General features: G+C 40.3%; 1 protein-coding gene across 1 annotated transcript; it reads left to right on the top strand.

Moving 5' to 3' along the window:
- Nucleotides 1-3886: 3886 nt before the first annotated feature.
- On the top strand, nt 3887-16079 carry mmp11.S (matrix metallopeptidase 11 S homeolog). Its single transcript, XM_018244104.2, has 8 exons — nt 3887-4859; nt 8034-8248; nt 8332-8475; nt 8771-8904; nt 9075-9319; nt 12434-12638; nt 14588-14848; nt 15410-16079. The coding sequence occupies exons 1-8, from the start codon at nt 4770-4772 to the stop codon at nt 15550-15552; spliced, it is 1437 nt and encodes a 478-aa protein (XP_018099593.1). The 5' UTR covers nt 3887-4769; the 3' UTR covers nt 15553-16079.

Below are 16079 nucleotides of genomic sequence, written 5' to 3'. Positions count from 1 at the left end.
GGCCCCATCACCAACCTATGTGTAGGCCATGATCTTCCTGTACCTGCAGATATTGCAGAATGCATACAAGGTGGGCCCATGAAGTCATACGAGGAGGTAGTCAGAGAATTGTATGACCTTATCAGACCCCCCAGAAGCCGTGGGGTTTTCCCTTCTCTATGGTTGCAGCACGTGAACAATTCCACACCAGGAATGTGTAGCTAGTTTCTATACTGTTACTATATGATTTTGAAGGAAGTAGATTTTACATAGAATAGGATATATAACCTTCAAAATGCACAGAGATACATCAAGTTTCACTCTCTCTCTCCAAGCTGAATAAGGCCTCTCTGTCTTCTTCTAGAGATTTACCCTGGAACCATAATCCTAAAAACATGAATCCTTCATGGGTAATTCAAAAACTTCAGAAAAATCCCTGAAAATGTAGTAACCCCCCCTTTCCCCAAGTTCACTTATTTTACTTTATACATGTTAACTTGGTTGTATCAATTTGCTTAACAATAATTGCACTTCATCGTCATCATCATGTATTTATATAGCTTCATGTTTACTGCATAATGTGATATAATTGTAACTTGAGATGTCTAATAAAAAAAAATTTTTGTTTAAAAAGAAAATGTAAACCCTAAACTGTTCTAGAGGAACAAAACCTAAATCACACTGAAGAAAAAACCCCACATTTTATGTATATGTGTGTGTATATATATATATATATATATATATATATATATATATATAAACAGCGCTGGGTCGGTGTACCCAGACCACAAAATGGATGCCTAGGTGCTGGAACTGCAAAACAATAGTCAAAAGTCCGCACACACAGGACTTATGTGAAAGAAAAAGATGATCGTTTATTCAACGTTTCGGCTCAGCTTCCTGAGGACGGCTCATGCAGCTGAGCCGAAACGTTGAATAAACGATCATCTTTTTCTTTCACATAAGTCCTGTGTGTGCGGACTCTTTTGTTACTTTATTATATATATATATATATATACATGTGCAAAGGCTTGGGCACACACTATAAGTACGAATACCTGGGTGCTGAACAGGAAAAAATTAGTATATCCACTCACAAATGCTGACGCACACCAGGATTTTTCTTCAAGTGGTTAATTTTATTTCATCGACGTTTCGATCCCCAGGGGGATCTTTATCAAGATAACAATACACACAAATGTGAGAGGTTATAAAGACTCACCATTAGTGACCCAACACCAAAGCACCACCCACATATTCAATTAAGCAGGTTAACCCTTCGTGTATCTTGTGAAGTAAACCCTTCATGGGCCTTATGAGGTGAATGGTCAGTTGTATAGAACAATCTGGAAAAGAAAGTGCATAGTGCCATAAATACATGTTATTTGATCCCTAAAATAGTATAAACAGGTATATTAAAAAGTGTTACAAAATTCTATTTTTTAAAAAGAGACATAGTATCCGATCACAATTTAAAAACATAGTATCAAAACACCATTTAAAAACACTATATTGACAGAATTTCTGTTTGCAAATGATTGTCTTACAGTACTTTGTTTCAATTTTCAGATTCACGTGACAATAAACCCATTTCAATCTATGTATAGAGAAAGCACATTATAGAAAAAGGTTATATGAACAATATTCGTTTAAACCGTTGGGAGCGACTGTATTTAGTGTCTTAATCCAATAAATCTCTCTCTGTGACAACAGGCGGTTCCAGTTACCTCCCCTATTGGGTTCAGGGACCATATCTATGCCCATGAATCTAAGTGTGGGTAATCTGTGTCCCATTTTTAGGTAATGTTGTGGTAAGGGTAAATCTGATTCGCCAGTCTCAAACGCCCGCTTTATTGAGGACCTATGGTTCCCCATACGTTCACGAAGCGTGTTCTGTGTTTTTCCCACATATGATAACCCACAGGGACATGTTATCATATAGATAACGTGTGTTGTGGTACACGAGATGCGGTGCTTAATCTGTATTTCTTTTCCCGTATGTGGATGCCTGAAGACCATACCTGTTGTCATGGATCTGCAGGTAGTACACCCTGCACATTTGTAGCAACCTTTTTTCAATTTGCTAATAGTATTGTCACCACTTGAGTAGCATCTAATGGGGTCAGATTGCATCAAAAGGTCCCTTAAGTTTTTTCCCCTTTTGTAGCCCCATAGGGGTTTCTTTGTTACACTTTGGGCTAATTTTTTATCACTTTGTAAAATCGGCCAGCTATTTTCCACAATGGATCTAATGACATTAGAGCCCGAGGTGTAATTGCTAGTTATGATAAACCGATCTTGCCTCTTAGGTGCCTCATCTTGTTGTGGTGTCTGTTTTTGTGTTAGATGTTCACGAGCCTTATCGAGGGACACGGTTAGCATGTTCTGACTATATCCCCTCTGTTTAAAGCGATGGAAGGTGTCCAATACCTGTTCCTCTCCTATATTACAATCTGAATTGTTTCTCATAGTTCTTAAGAACTGTGAAAATGGAACTGCTTTTTTAGAACTAGGGGGATGGTAACTTGTTGCATATAACAGTGTATTTCGGTCGGTGGGCTTACGATATAGCTTGTATCCCAGGCCATTCTTATGCCTAAATAATTCAATATCCAAGATATTATTATTATTATTATATATACAGTATATATACAATATATATATATATATATATATACAGTGTAGAAGGCTTTAGCACACACTTCAGGACAGGGGCGCTCCACCAATGAGGCGAGTTGAGACACTCGCCTCAGGCGGCAGCGCCCCCCTGGTTACCAGGGGCGGCAAAAATGCCGCTCCTGGTAACTAAGAGCCGAATTTCCGGTTTTCAACCCGGAAATTCGGCTCTTCTAGTGCAGAGAGCGCAATTGCGCTCTCTGCACTAGCGTCGTGCAGCGCCCCGACCCCCTCCTGCGCAGAAAATGTGAGCGCCGGGAGGAGGGGTCGGGGCGGCAACGAAAGGCCGCCTCAGGCGGCATAAAGGCGCGGATCGGCGCTGCTTCAGGAGTTAGGGACCTGGGTGCAATCCAGAAGTAAAATATCCACGACAAAAAAGCTGAAGCACACCAGGATTTTCTTCAAGAAATGTAAAACTGTTTATTCCATCAACGTTTCGGCTCTCGAGTGGAGCCTTTATCAAGATAAAGATTACAACAAAGTGAAAACTATTTAAAGACTCACCCAGCTCACTCCCACCTCCCAGTGACGCCCCCTTTCAGGTGTGAGGGATAATTAGAAAATTCATTAGTGTGACTGGTTCTTCCAATAGATACATTCTGTAGAAGCAAATACATATAAAACACAGAATGTGAAATACAGTGTATAACGTGCTATATATAAATATTAAATATTAAACATCAAAATAGAATTTATATATAAAAACACTTAAAAATCCACAAAAAGGATTACCAGTATCAAAACCTAAAAACAAACTGTTTGCAGAGATCGCTATATTATACTTGACAATCATTTTACAGAATCTACCCCTTTTATATATATATTTAAAACAAATATAGAGTTTCCGGACAGGATAGGGGTGCAGTTTCCAAACAGCTTCCATGACTTCTCATCTCCCATCCCCACTCATCTCTTCTAATATGTGTACACAGTTATGGGTAACTGGTTACATGTCAGGGTATGAATTATGTACATGTTTTTCTGTATATACTTTTCCATACAGACAAAAGTGCAGGACACAGACATGGCAGCAGGATCAGGCTATGTACACATGGACCTACTGCTTTACAAAAGCCCACAGACTAACAGCAATTGCACAAGTAACAACACACAGGAACTTGCAATTGCAAACAGGGTCTAACACAGAATTGCAGTCACACAGGCAGGTGTCAGGTGAACAGGACACCTGGTGTTTGCTGTGGGTCTGAACTCATTAAGGGTGAATTTGTTTTGATGGATCCCAAAGATGTTTTTTATCTTCTTTCTTATTCTTCCAAAGGAATGTACGGCTTCAGCAGTGGCATAACTAGAAATGACTGGGCCCACAGCAAATTGTTTTTCAGGCCACCAAAATGTCTAGAATTTGACCTCTTTTACCAATATTTATTGAAACTGTATATGAATTAGGGCCTGGTGGAGCCCCTATACTTTCTGTGCCACATTGCAGCTTCAGGGTTTGCTTCCTCTGTAGTTATGCCACTGGTCTTCAGTTAATGAACCCTTCAAGCTTGCTGTATATTTATGGGTGTACCTGGTTAATGTTTAAATCAGAGGTCTGCTAAAAAGCAAGCCGCATTAATTTAAAAAGTAAGCTTTTCACCAGTCTGCTGGGCACTGCTGCTTGCATATATGTGTGAATGCTTTTGAGGTAGTAACACCTGGACGGTACACACCACCAACAAAGATACCATTCCAGATGATAGAGTTTTGTACTTTTTACTGCCACTGTTCTTTTTGTAAAGGAAGGAGACCATGCTCTTCCCCCCCTCCCAATTGTACCCCTCTCCTCAGTCAACCTCTTTCTCCTTCCCAAACTACCAGCACGTGATGCTGCTGCTCCTGCTGCTGAGATGTGTGTGTCACTTCAGGCCATAAAAGTGAAGCGAGGGAGAGAGAGAACAAAAGGCAGAGAGGAGTATAAATCCACAGCTGGAATCTCACACACACTAACAAGCACCGGACAGCTCCTCCGCTCACTCTCACACACTCACACACTCAGCAGCAAGCAGGGAATGAGCCGGAGCTATAGACAAAGACACTTACACACACTAACAGGGAAAATACTTGTGTAAAGGAGTCAACAATAACTCACACTCAGCCTGCAGCTTGTAAGGATGCATCTCCTCACCCTTCTACCTGCACTGTGTGTGCTTGGGACTCACTCAGCCCCTCTATCACACAGGGACCTCCAGCACACAAGTCAGGTAAGTACTACATCATGTGCACTGCACATAACTGTATGTTTTATGTCCCTCAAAGCCTGGGCAGTGTGCTTTTCTTTTTTTTTAATGAGGTTGGGGGGCATTCAGCCTGAAGGTCAGTTAAGCTAAGGAGAATGACATTTTCCCCGTTGGTAGATATATATATATATATATATATATATATATATATATATATATATATATATATATATATATATAGTACTGAGGACAATAAATATATTTTTATTCCAAATCGACCCAGAGCCCAAGTTCAAGGTCAGTTAAGGGTCGATTTGGAATAAAAATATATTTATTGTCCTCAGTACTACACCAGTGCTTTCCTATATCTGTAAGTTAGGGCACCCTGATCTGTGCCCCATGTGAATAATGCAGCTGTTTGCTTTTAATTGTTGTGCATTATTCTATATCCCCGTGGCAGAGGGTTTTTTTTATGAATATATGATAGCCACTGGGCAGCATTTTCTGTATTGGTGTTGGGTGCAGTGTACCTAGTGAGATGTTTTCACCAACACAAATATATAGATGCAAGCCTCACATTTAAATATCATTTATAGCCTGCATGTTGCCTTAGAAGGTAGTTTAGAGTTGTCTATTAACAGCTTGAAAAACAAAAGTAGGCACTTGTCAACAGAGAAAACAGATAGAAACAGTAAGTCTAGTGCTTTCTAAAGAAGCAGTCCTAGACCCAGGTTGGATTTCTTGGGCTATATACACAGTGCTGTGTTGGGGTAACCGGCTACTGACGCCCGGGGTCACCTTCACAGCGCGTCCGTACGTTCCTCGGAACCGGGAGCTTGTACAGAGAGACACTAGCAGGCAGTGAGACTCATAACAAGATTGTTGGGGTAACCGGCTACTGACGCCCGGGGTCACCTTCACAGCGCGTCCATAGCTGATTACCCCAACATGCTGACCTGGTACTGACCTGGCCCAGTCCTCTGTTCCACCATTTAAAGGGGTTTTTCACCTTCCAAACACTTTTTTTCAGTTCAGTTGTTTTCAGATTGTTTACCATGAACAAAGACTTTTTTCAATTGCTTTCCATCTTTTATCGTTCTCCCAAAACGTAAGTTTAAAGTTTGGTGTTCCTGTCTCTAGTTGATATAGCAACTATTGAAATTAGCAACTATTGTATCAATTCTAACAGCTGCCTTTAATGAAACTCAGGGATTCTACTCAGCAGTAATGAAGGTAACAAATGTATAAACTAAATGTATCAATTTAGAACAGTTAAACATTCGGCAACCCCAAACCTCCATCCCAGAGCTGCTTTAGAAGGTGAAAAATTAAACTTGACACTTCAATATTAGAAAAACAGTCACAAATTGAAAATAGAAAGTAATTGGAAAAAGTCTTTATTTTTGGTGAACAATATGAAACCAACTACACTGGAAAAAGTGTTTGGTGAGGTGAACAACCCCTTTAAAGAGATACTGACACCAGAAATTACATTTTTTTAAAATCTATTATAATATTGCCTTTGAAAGCTACTTATAACTTTGCCATAAAGTATTTGCACAATGCTTTTACATTACCTGTCTGAAGCCCCATGTTCCCGTATGAGGGGGCTGCCATATTTGTGTAGCAGAATCTGTTAGCGGCCAGACGAGGAGATTCGGGGAGATATTGTCGCCTGGCGTGAGGCAACTTTGGGCGACTATTGAAAACGCATCGTCGCGTGTGCATTAGTGCAGCCGATTTTGCGCTGTAGCCTATGGGGAAAAAAACGCTGAGGCAGTTCGGGGAGTTAGTCGTGCAAAAGACGTGGCGATAAGTCGCCAGGCGACAAAATCTCCCCGAATCTCCTCCTCTGGCCTTACCCTAACTGACAGGCTGAGATGGGACAGTCAAGTTGACAAAACAGTCAGGTTTACGAACTTCAACTAATTACTTACATAATAATAATAATAATATAAACAGGTGGAATATAGAACAGGAAGAATACTTTAAAAGAGAGACATGGAAATTGACTAAAAAGAAACATGAAAAAGGGTTGCCTAAAAAGATGAGATGCAAAGAGTCAGGTACTACTAGGGTAGTATTTTACTGACCTGGCTGGTAAAAATGATGGTTGATCCCAATGTAATTAATAAGCAAAAAAGATAAATTCGCTCAGTTCCTTTGATTTAATTGGATAACCTTCCTACATCTGGAGCGGGGGTGTTTTACTGAGATTGAGAGCTCGATCAGACCTCAATACCCAGTTATCTCTACGTTGTTTAAAAAAGATAAATATATAGGAAGGCCGGTATTTTTTTCCCAAAAAGGTGGCAACCCTAGGTACTACGTGTATAGATAAAGGTAAGGTGTATTTGGAGACTGGCAATTTATGGGGGCTCCTGACAGGCCTGCCCACTTGATATCTGGCCAAAAATCTTCCAGATATCAATCAGACAGGTTTGAATATCACAATGGACAAGTAGTGCATCAGCGCATTGCTGCAATCCTTGTGTATTATCTGTATGATCTGATTGTACCCAGATCTACTCATTTGGCAACCTTGCCAAATAAGCTTATCTGGCAGTGTATGGCCACCTGGCATCACCCAATTTATTGCTCTGTGGGTGAGAAACACATTAGGAGAAAGAGGAGATTAGGTTTTAGACTTCATCAAGGCAGGGTCTCACAATTCACTTTATTATAAGTAAGGCCTGTGGCCAGGCTGAAATTAGGGGTAGGCAGAAGAGGCACGTGACTAGTACTAGGGACTTGGACTATAGACACATACCTTCAGACTTCATACAACAACATAATCAGCTACCACCCCTCTTTGTGAGTTGTGCTGTGGGAAGGGGGTCTGATGCCATGAGGCTAGTTGAGAAACTTGCCTCAGGCAGCAGCCCTCCGCAGGTTGCAGGGGGCAGCAAAAATAAGTTCCTGGTAACTTAAAGATAGAACATTTTGATTTTTAAGAGAGTGCAGAGAGTGCAATTGGGCTCTCTGCACTAGCAATGCCGCCCCCACACTTTAGTGCTAGGAAAGGTAAGAGCCGGGTGTGAGGTGGAGTGGGGGCATCATTTGAAAGGTCGTCTCAGACGGCGAAAACCCCAGAAACACCCCTGGAAGTGGGCAATGTAAGCACCACTATGGGCAAAATTTTATAGCCTGTGTATTCATATAACATTCTGAGAAATAACAAATCTGTTTTATTCACAGGAAAGCTCCCAGAAAGATCATGGCAGGTTGCAACCCCTATCATTTTTACATTATCCTCATACAAAGGGGCTGCTCAATGCTCCCGGTTCATGGAACCCCCCACGTTGTGGAGTACCAGATATCCCTGCCCCAATAGATTCATCCAGTGGTCATAATCGTCAGAAACGTTTTGTTCTGTCAGGAGGACGCTGGGACAAGACAAACCTGACGTACAAGTAAGAGGCAAAGTCTCTAAAAACATGAGCCTTTTTAGCAGCTCTTTTCCAAGTCCTTACACAACGTTATCCTGATGTTTTAGAATCATCCGTTTCCCATGGCAGCTAAGTAAAGTGAAAGTGAGGCGCACTATTGCAGAAGCCCTAAAGGTATGGAGTGAGGTCACCCCTTTGACTTTCACTGAGGTGCATGAAGGACGCTCTGATATCATAATTGACTTCACACGGTGAGTTGTGTTAAAGTATTAAACATTTATTTATTTTATTAATGGATGAAAATTATGATAGTATGCTAGATTTACCATGTAATACTATGCATAGTGGTAAAAGAAGTGTCTACTTTAAAAAGTTTTCATTTGATGAGCAAATACCATTATCATGAAAAATATATAGTAAAAGTGTATATTGTAAATATAATATAGTACATATATATATATTTTAATATGATATATATTATAGTAAACATATAGTAACGTCATAATGTGATGAATTAGATTACTTATTAATGACCAAACTTTGCAGGTACTGGCATGGAGATAACCTTCCATTTGATGGTCCAGGGGGTATCTTGGCACATGCTTTCTTCCCAAAAACCCATCGGGAGGGGGATGTACATTTTGATTACGATGAAGCTTGGACCATTGGAAACAATATAGGTAAGTGTTATTTGTGAGATACTAGTAGCTGTGTGATAAGAACTTGCTCATACCTTCAACACATGATTAGCTGCTGTATGGATTTGCTCTTGTGTTTGGATGATGGCATCTTTCATTATGCTTTATTCTTTTTTTACAACCATGTCTCAGTTGCACTGCTGATGTTGCAGGTAGAGACCTACTTCAAGTAGCTGCTCATGAGTTTGGTCATATGCTTGGCCTGCAGCATTCTTCTGTCTCCAAATCGCTCATGTCACCATTCTACACATTCCGTTACCCACTAAGCCTTAGTGCAGATGACAAGCATGGCATACAGTTTTTGTATGGGGCTCCACGTCCTCCGACCCCTTCCCCAACCACTAGGGTGAAGGTCAACCAGGTGGAAAATGAGAGTAATGAGATTCCTGCTGCAGAGGTAAGAACATCGCCTGGTAGATCACACATATAATGACCATGATTTACAGGCCATAGCCCTGATCCTATAGTATTTATTTACATAAAACATGCTATAAATAATGACTGTATTAACATGAACTGCTTTTATGATGGATTGACATGATATTGTATTGATAAGTGCAAAGAGTTAAATGTTCCTCTTTTTCTTATCTCACTTTCTAGTGCAGATTAAGATGGGTGTCCTGGAGAACATGTGCTAAAACTATGTGCATATATTGTTTTCCTAACACCAGGGGCGTACAAAGCAAATCATATCTTTCCTTCGTCTGCATTTTTGTAGGTAAGAGCTCCTTCCTGTAGCTCCATTGAGAGACAGGGCCTTTGTGGAGCTACATGGAGCAGATATTGTTGTGGAAAAGTTAAATTCCCATTTTTGTGTCGATATCTGCTCAGTTCAGCTCCACACCGGCTGATGTTGTGCCTGTCAGTGGAGCTCTAGGAAGGAGTGTATGACAGTAGATCCACTTTCCTCATTCTGTGTACAAAACACAGATTGATGAAAGAGAATGATCCGCTCTGTGTGCTCATGGCTTAAGTCCTGCTACTTTTTTCGAAAGTAGATGAACTGACTTTGTGTATGAACTTGTGCTGGATATGATTTGATTTTGATTTTTTTTTTTTTTTTTTTTTATAAATTCTTTATTTACGTGTTTTGCAAAATACAAAAAGTACAATGGCATGAGATTCCTGCAATAAAGAATTCAAGTAGAAGATGCATTGTTTGAGCATACAGTATCGCAAAATAAAGAGTATAACAAGATACCAGCAGGTTACATATCACATAGTCGTACTTTGTGTGTAAGAAACCATTGAACAAGAAAAACAAAAACAAAAAAAAAAACCAAACTATGTTGGGCACATCTACAGTCCTGTATATAGTAGCAAGACGGTGTGTGGAGGGGTACGCACAGAGAGGGTACGGTGATAAGCATCATGTATTAACTGAGTGTCGTGATCTTATATCAATGAGGTAGCAATTGAAGATCAATTGAATATCAATTGAATATCAGGGGTCTCTTGTAAGCAATGGACCAATAGTGGCCGTTTCAGGAAGTAAGGGTCCGGTATTCCTGCGATTCGGTGAACTGGAGCCAGTAGAACCATTTCTGTGTCAAGTTTTCCAGGCATTGCGGATTACTCGTCTCTGTCTTGTAGTGTTCAAATTGGTAAATTTCGTTTACTTTAAGCGTGATTTTGATTTTTAAGTTAGGTGGTAATGTTAAACATTTAGCAAACAATAGGATTGTGTTGCCAAAAAGGTTTTGCAGTAATGGGAAATCATTCAAAAAATAAGGTTTGCTTAAAAAGGACTCTATGGAAAATGGCCTTCCCTTATCTCTTAACTGTCTGGGTAATGGGTTCTTCTATAATAGATTCTTTATCTTTATCATAGATAAATAAATAACAAAACCTCTTTGTAATTTCTAATCCAGTCTGGTGGGGGCCACTTGTGATGTATCTGTATCTTAATTTAAACCCATACAAATCAGAGCACATGACCTTCCAGGATCAGACTGACCCATCAGAATACTACAGGCCTACCTGGTCCTTGCCAGTCTACAGCATCCTACCAGCTGCCTTCCCTTTGGGTAAAGGATGTATGACTGCAGTATTAATGAAATTGGCAGGTTGTGACTGCAATATTAATGAAATTGGCAGGGTTTTTCACATTGGAAACTATTTGCCTTCTTGCTCACTGTGTATACCCAGGGCCGCCATTAGAAATCACGGGGCCCCGTACAACAAAATTTTTGGGGCCCCCTGGGCCCCGCCCACACTGACGACCAAGCTCCGCCCCATATCCCGCCCACATCGCAGTTAAAAGACCACACAGACATCAGCGCTAAAAAAGTAACCCCCCCCCCCACACAAGTTGTAAAAAGCTATTGATGGTCAGGGCCCCCTTATAAAAAAAATTGGGGCCCCTAAAAAAAAAAATTAAAATTTTTTTTTTTAAAAACATTGGTGGCAGGGGCCCCCTGTTAAAAAAAACTTGGGGCCCCAACAAAAAAAAAAAAACTGGTGGCAGGGGCCCCCTTACAAGTTAAAAAAATTTGGGGCCACCAAAAAGAAAATTAATTTTTTTTTTTAAAAAAAAACCCCAAAAAAAAACAATGGTGGCAAGGGGCCCCTTACGAGTTAAAAAAAAAATTGGGGCCCCAAAAACAAAAGTTTTAAAAAAAAGATTGGTGGCAGGGGCCTATAGAATATTAAAATAATACATTGGTGGCCAGGGGATTAAAAAAAAAAAAAACACAAACTGGTGTTCAGTAGAATTGAACTCATGGCTTCAGTACTTCAACTTCGCCTCCTTTCGTGACTTCGGGTCTTTTCACCGCTTCAGGACTTCGGCTTCGGCTGTTTTCGTGACTTCGGGTCTTTTCGGCGCTTCGTGACTTCGGGACTTCGGCTTTTTCCGTGACTTCGGGTCTTTTCGTCGCATCGGCTTCGGCTTTTCGGCACTTCCGCATTCGGCACTGAAGAGGCAAGACGTACGGCTCGGGCGCTCGTAAGGGGGGCCCGGATCTTCAAAAAAATGCAGCGCTGCCGGGCCCCCCTTCATGCCCGGGCCCGGTACGCTTGTCCCCCCTGTCCCCCCCTGATGGCGGCCCTGTGTATACCCCTGACTTAATTAGAGCATACCACCCACCAAGCTTCAGGCAGAGGTGGTGAAATCCGTGCACTAATCTACAATGACAGCAGATCAGTACAAAGAGGCAAATTAAGGATGAAAATGAGTGCAGTTCACAAAGTGCCTGTTGAGCCCAGAGGGTGCTAATCCACCTTTTGCATTTGAATTCTTTGTAGAGTTTTTTTAAATCCCCCTGTGGCTAAAACATCAAAAAGTTAAGGGTACTGAAAAGGTTACCACTCTCTGCATGTTTAAAACATCAAATATAGTAACATCCCAGCTTTGAAAAAAGGTGTGTGTGTGTATATACTGTTTATACACTGTATGTATATATACACGTATATAGATTTTATTTTCCATTTTCCCTCATAAATGTGAAATATATTACAACCCCTGTTTGTGGTTTTAGTCTAATCTCACTCATCTTTATTTTATACCTAGCCTGATGCATGTAACACTAATTTCGATGCAGTGTCTACAATTCGTGGAGAGTTATTCTTCTTCAAGTCTGGTTATGTGTGGCGCCTTCGTGGTGGGAAACTGCAGAATGGCTACCCAGCCCTGGCATCACGCCACTGGCGAGGGATCCCTGACACAGTTGATGCAGCGTTTGAAGATTCTGTGGGAAACATCTGGTTCTTCTATGGTAAAAAGAAATAAAATCTTGTCTCTTTTGAAGAAGGAACCTGAGCTGTTTCATCTGTTTTTTTTTCAAAATTAGGTGTAAATTGGCCAGATATAGAGGAAAGAGTCACTGACTCAGGATTCCAGGCTCCCTATAAAAACGGACCCAGACAGGACTGCCCAGTGATGCTTGTTGCGTAAAGCTGGCCATAGACGCAAAGATCCGATCGTACGAATCAACGTACGATCGGACTTTCCCATCTCCCGACCCTCCACTAACCATTCAGATCAAAGTCTTTACCATTCCGATCAAATAAGAACAGATCACCCAATGCTCTGCCCCTGACAGCAATCGTACGATACTTATGTCTGACAACACTAGTGACAGTCTCCCACTGAAAATCATACGATCGGCAATACATGCAGAGATATTATCGGCGACAGAAATTTTCTAACCTGTCCGATCGACCAAACGACCGATCTCCGACGGACGAAAAATGTCGGGACTCTCCACACATGGTCCGAAAATCGTACGAATCCACGATTCGTACGATCGGATCTTTGCATCTATGGCCAGCTTAAATGTCTCCCCTCCCCAGAGATATTACAAGCTAGGGCAGGCCACTAGGATTTTTTTCACATTCTTGTTCTGTGTGTGTATATATATAAATATTCAGTAAGTCACAGAACTCCCATCTTTGCTTTTAATGAAGTTAAAGTACATCAAGCAATATATAATGTCCAGACAGCTGTCTGATTCATTTGTATTCTGAATGGATCACTTCTTGTGCACCCCGGTATCCACATTAAGTTTCTTTATTCAGCTGCTATATGAACTTGTTTTATATAGGACTTTTAACCCTTAGAGAAACCTGATATACCGTCTGTTAGCTAGTAAAAATAATTCTCACCACTTGATTGAACAATGTAAACCTGCCTCTCTGTAAAAACAATCCCTGACATTTTGTGCTGTTTTTTTGTGGGAATTTATAGGTAACTCGCCAAATAGCAGCAGAAATTGACGCAGGAATTGTCACCAAGAATTGACTTCAGGACTGATTCGGATCAGTTAGGCTAATATCACACGTGATATTTTTACTGCTGGAATACTGGGCTCTGCCTGTCACTTCACCCAAGGTGTATTTAAATGAAAAGATGTACACTTGTGTGAATTACATTGAAGTAAAGGGCATAAGGCATACTCATTTTTGGCGTGGTACTACAGGTAGGGGACCTGTTATCCAGAATGCTCGGGACCTGAGGTTTTCTGGATAAGTGATCTTATCTCCATTTAAGTCTTCTAAAATATAATTTAAACATTAAACCCAACGGGATTGTTTTGCTTTCAATAAGGATTAATTATATCTTAGTTAGGCTGAAGTACAAGGATCTGTTTCGTTCCTACAGAGAAATAGGAAATCATTTTTAAAAGTTTGAATTATTTGATTATAAGGAGTCTATGGGAGATGGCCTTCCCATAACTCAGAGCTTTCTGGATAACAGGTTGTCAGATAATGGATCCTATACCTGTACATAAAATCTGAAAACATTGCCAAAAAACAAACTGAATAAAACAACTGCAAAATAACAATTGATAGTTAGTTGTTTGTATAGTATATAAAATAACAGCATTCAGATACACCAAACTGCCACTTTACAGCCACAGTATGACATTTAAAATCTTTTTTTTTTTTTAAAGTTTGTGATGTTTTTATGCAAATGTGTAGATGTGTGTAAACCACTGTTGTAAAAAGAGGTGATATCTTCAAAAAAGCTAAGTAAAACGACCCACAATTTTTAAATACTTATTTCCCTTACCTCCTGAATTTACCAGGTTTTAGCTGGTTTAAAATAAAAATACTGTAAGTTCAGTAGTTTGAGAGCAATGTCTCCCCTAAGTCATAAATGTCATTCCAAATACACTGTATTCAGAGTAGTAAACTGATATTGTGATCATGTTTTTTTCCCCAGGCTCACAGTTTTGGGTTTTTGACGGGAAGCTGCAGGCCTCGGGGCCCTTTCCAATTACTGACATCGGCATATCAGTACCACAGATTCAGGCTGCTTTTGTGTGGGGTACAGAGAAGAATAAGAAAACCTACCTGTTTAGGGGTGGAGAGTACTGGCGATTTAACACAGAAACTAGAAGAGTAGAAAGCTGGCATTCACGTAGCATTGGAGACTGGAGAGGGGTACCAAAAGGCATTGATGCTGCCTTTCAGGATGAACAAGGTAGGAGAAACAAGCAGCATGGTTTCTTTGTGTATATAGTGCATTAGAGCTAGTTGAAACTTTTCAGCACACGAAAAAGCTTTAGCACAAATACCCATTTTGGCTTGTTAGCGCCATCTTTTGGCTAATATTGCAGTGACTGAAATTACAAGCAGTGTCCTTGATGATATAAACTAATGGACTGATTTAGCAACAATTGAATTTGGGGTTTTAAAGTGCTAAAACAACCTAAAAAAGTGAAACTTCAGCATCTAAAAGCTTGCAAGGTCATGAAGAAGTCAATGGGATTTGTCCTAGGCAAATTGGAAACTATTCAGTTCGAGTTTTTCAAGGTTAATTTGAGCTTGTAGACATATGGGTTTTTCAAACAATTTTATTTATTCAATTTTTTATATTCAGATTTATTAATAAAAAAATGATAATATTTGTGGGAGTTTTTAACTGTGAGTTTATTCGAAGTAGGGAAAAAAACCTCTAAAATTACACAAATTCAAATTCTGATAAATAAGACCCAAAGTGCATTGAAACCTTAAATGTAATCACAATTTTTGTCCACTGCAGGTTATGCGTATTTTGTAAAAGGACGACAGTACTGGAAGTTTGATCCATTGAAAGTTCGTGTCATGGAGGGGTATCCTCACCTAATCAGTAAGGATTTTTTCAACTGCCAAGAAAGCTCTTTATCTGTTAATTCCTTAACATGAGCTGGCTCATGTTTCTTACCTAGGATTGCTACTCTGTAATACAGACCCTGGCAGGACCACAGGGCCCCAATCTGACTCACTGATTTACAATTCAGCATCTGAATCTTACATACAGCATTTGGAATGTGAACCCTCAAATATCCAGCTACGTTGAATGGGAAATACAAACAGATTTTTAACATGTTGGAGAAGAGCATATTTGTATTGAATTTCTCCAGGAATTTTACCTAGGATGGAAATCAGCCTACTCAAACACTTTCCAGAATTAAAAGACTGTGCAGTGTGTCCCGGGTAGAGTCCTGCAGTGGGTCGGGTACCCGCAAGTTACTCGCAAAAACCTGCGGGTTGCGGATAGAAATTCTGGGTGCGGGTATAGACGCGGGTTGGCGGTTCTGCTGGTTTGCATGTCGGGCTGCGGGTCTTCTCAATATCGATATTTACTCCTTTTTTCTGGCCACGTCTACTTCCGATGATGTCACTTCCGGTTTACGATGACAGAACTTCCTGTTTTACTCCTTTTTTTCTGA

Source organism: Xenopus laevis, chromosome 1S, assembly GCF_017654675.1.
Source record: "Xenopus laevis strain J_2021 chromosome 1S, Xenopus_laevis_v10.1, whole genome shotgun sequence".
Lineage (NCBI taxonomy): Eukaryota > Metazoa > Chordata > Amphibia > Anura > Pipidae > Xenopus > Xenopus laevis.
Note: the sequence above shows the minus strand (reverse complement) of the source record. Positions and strands in the feature narration are given on the sequence as shown.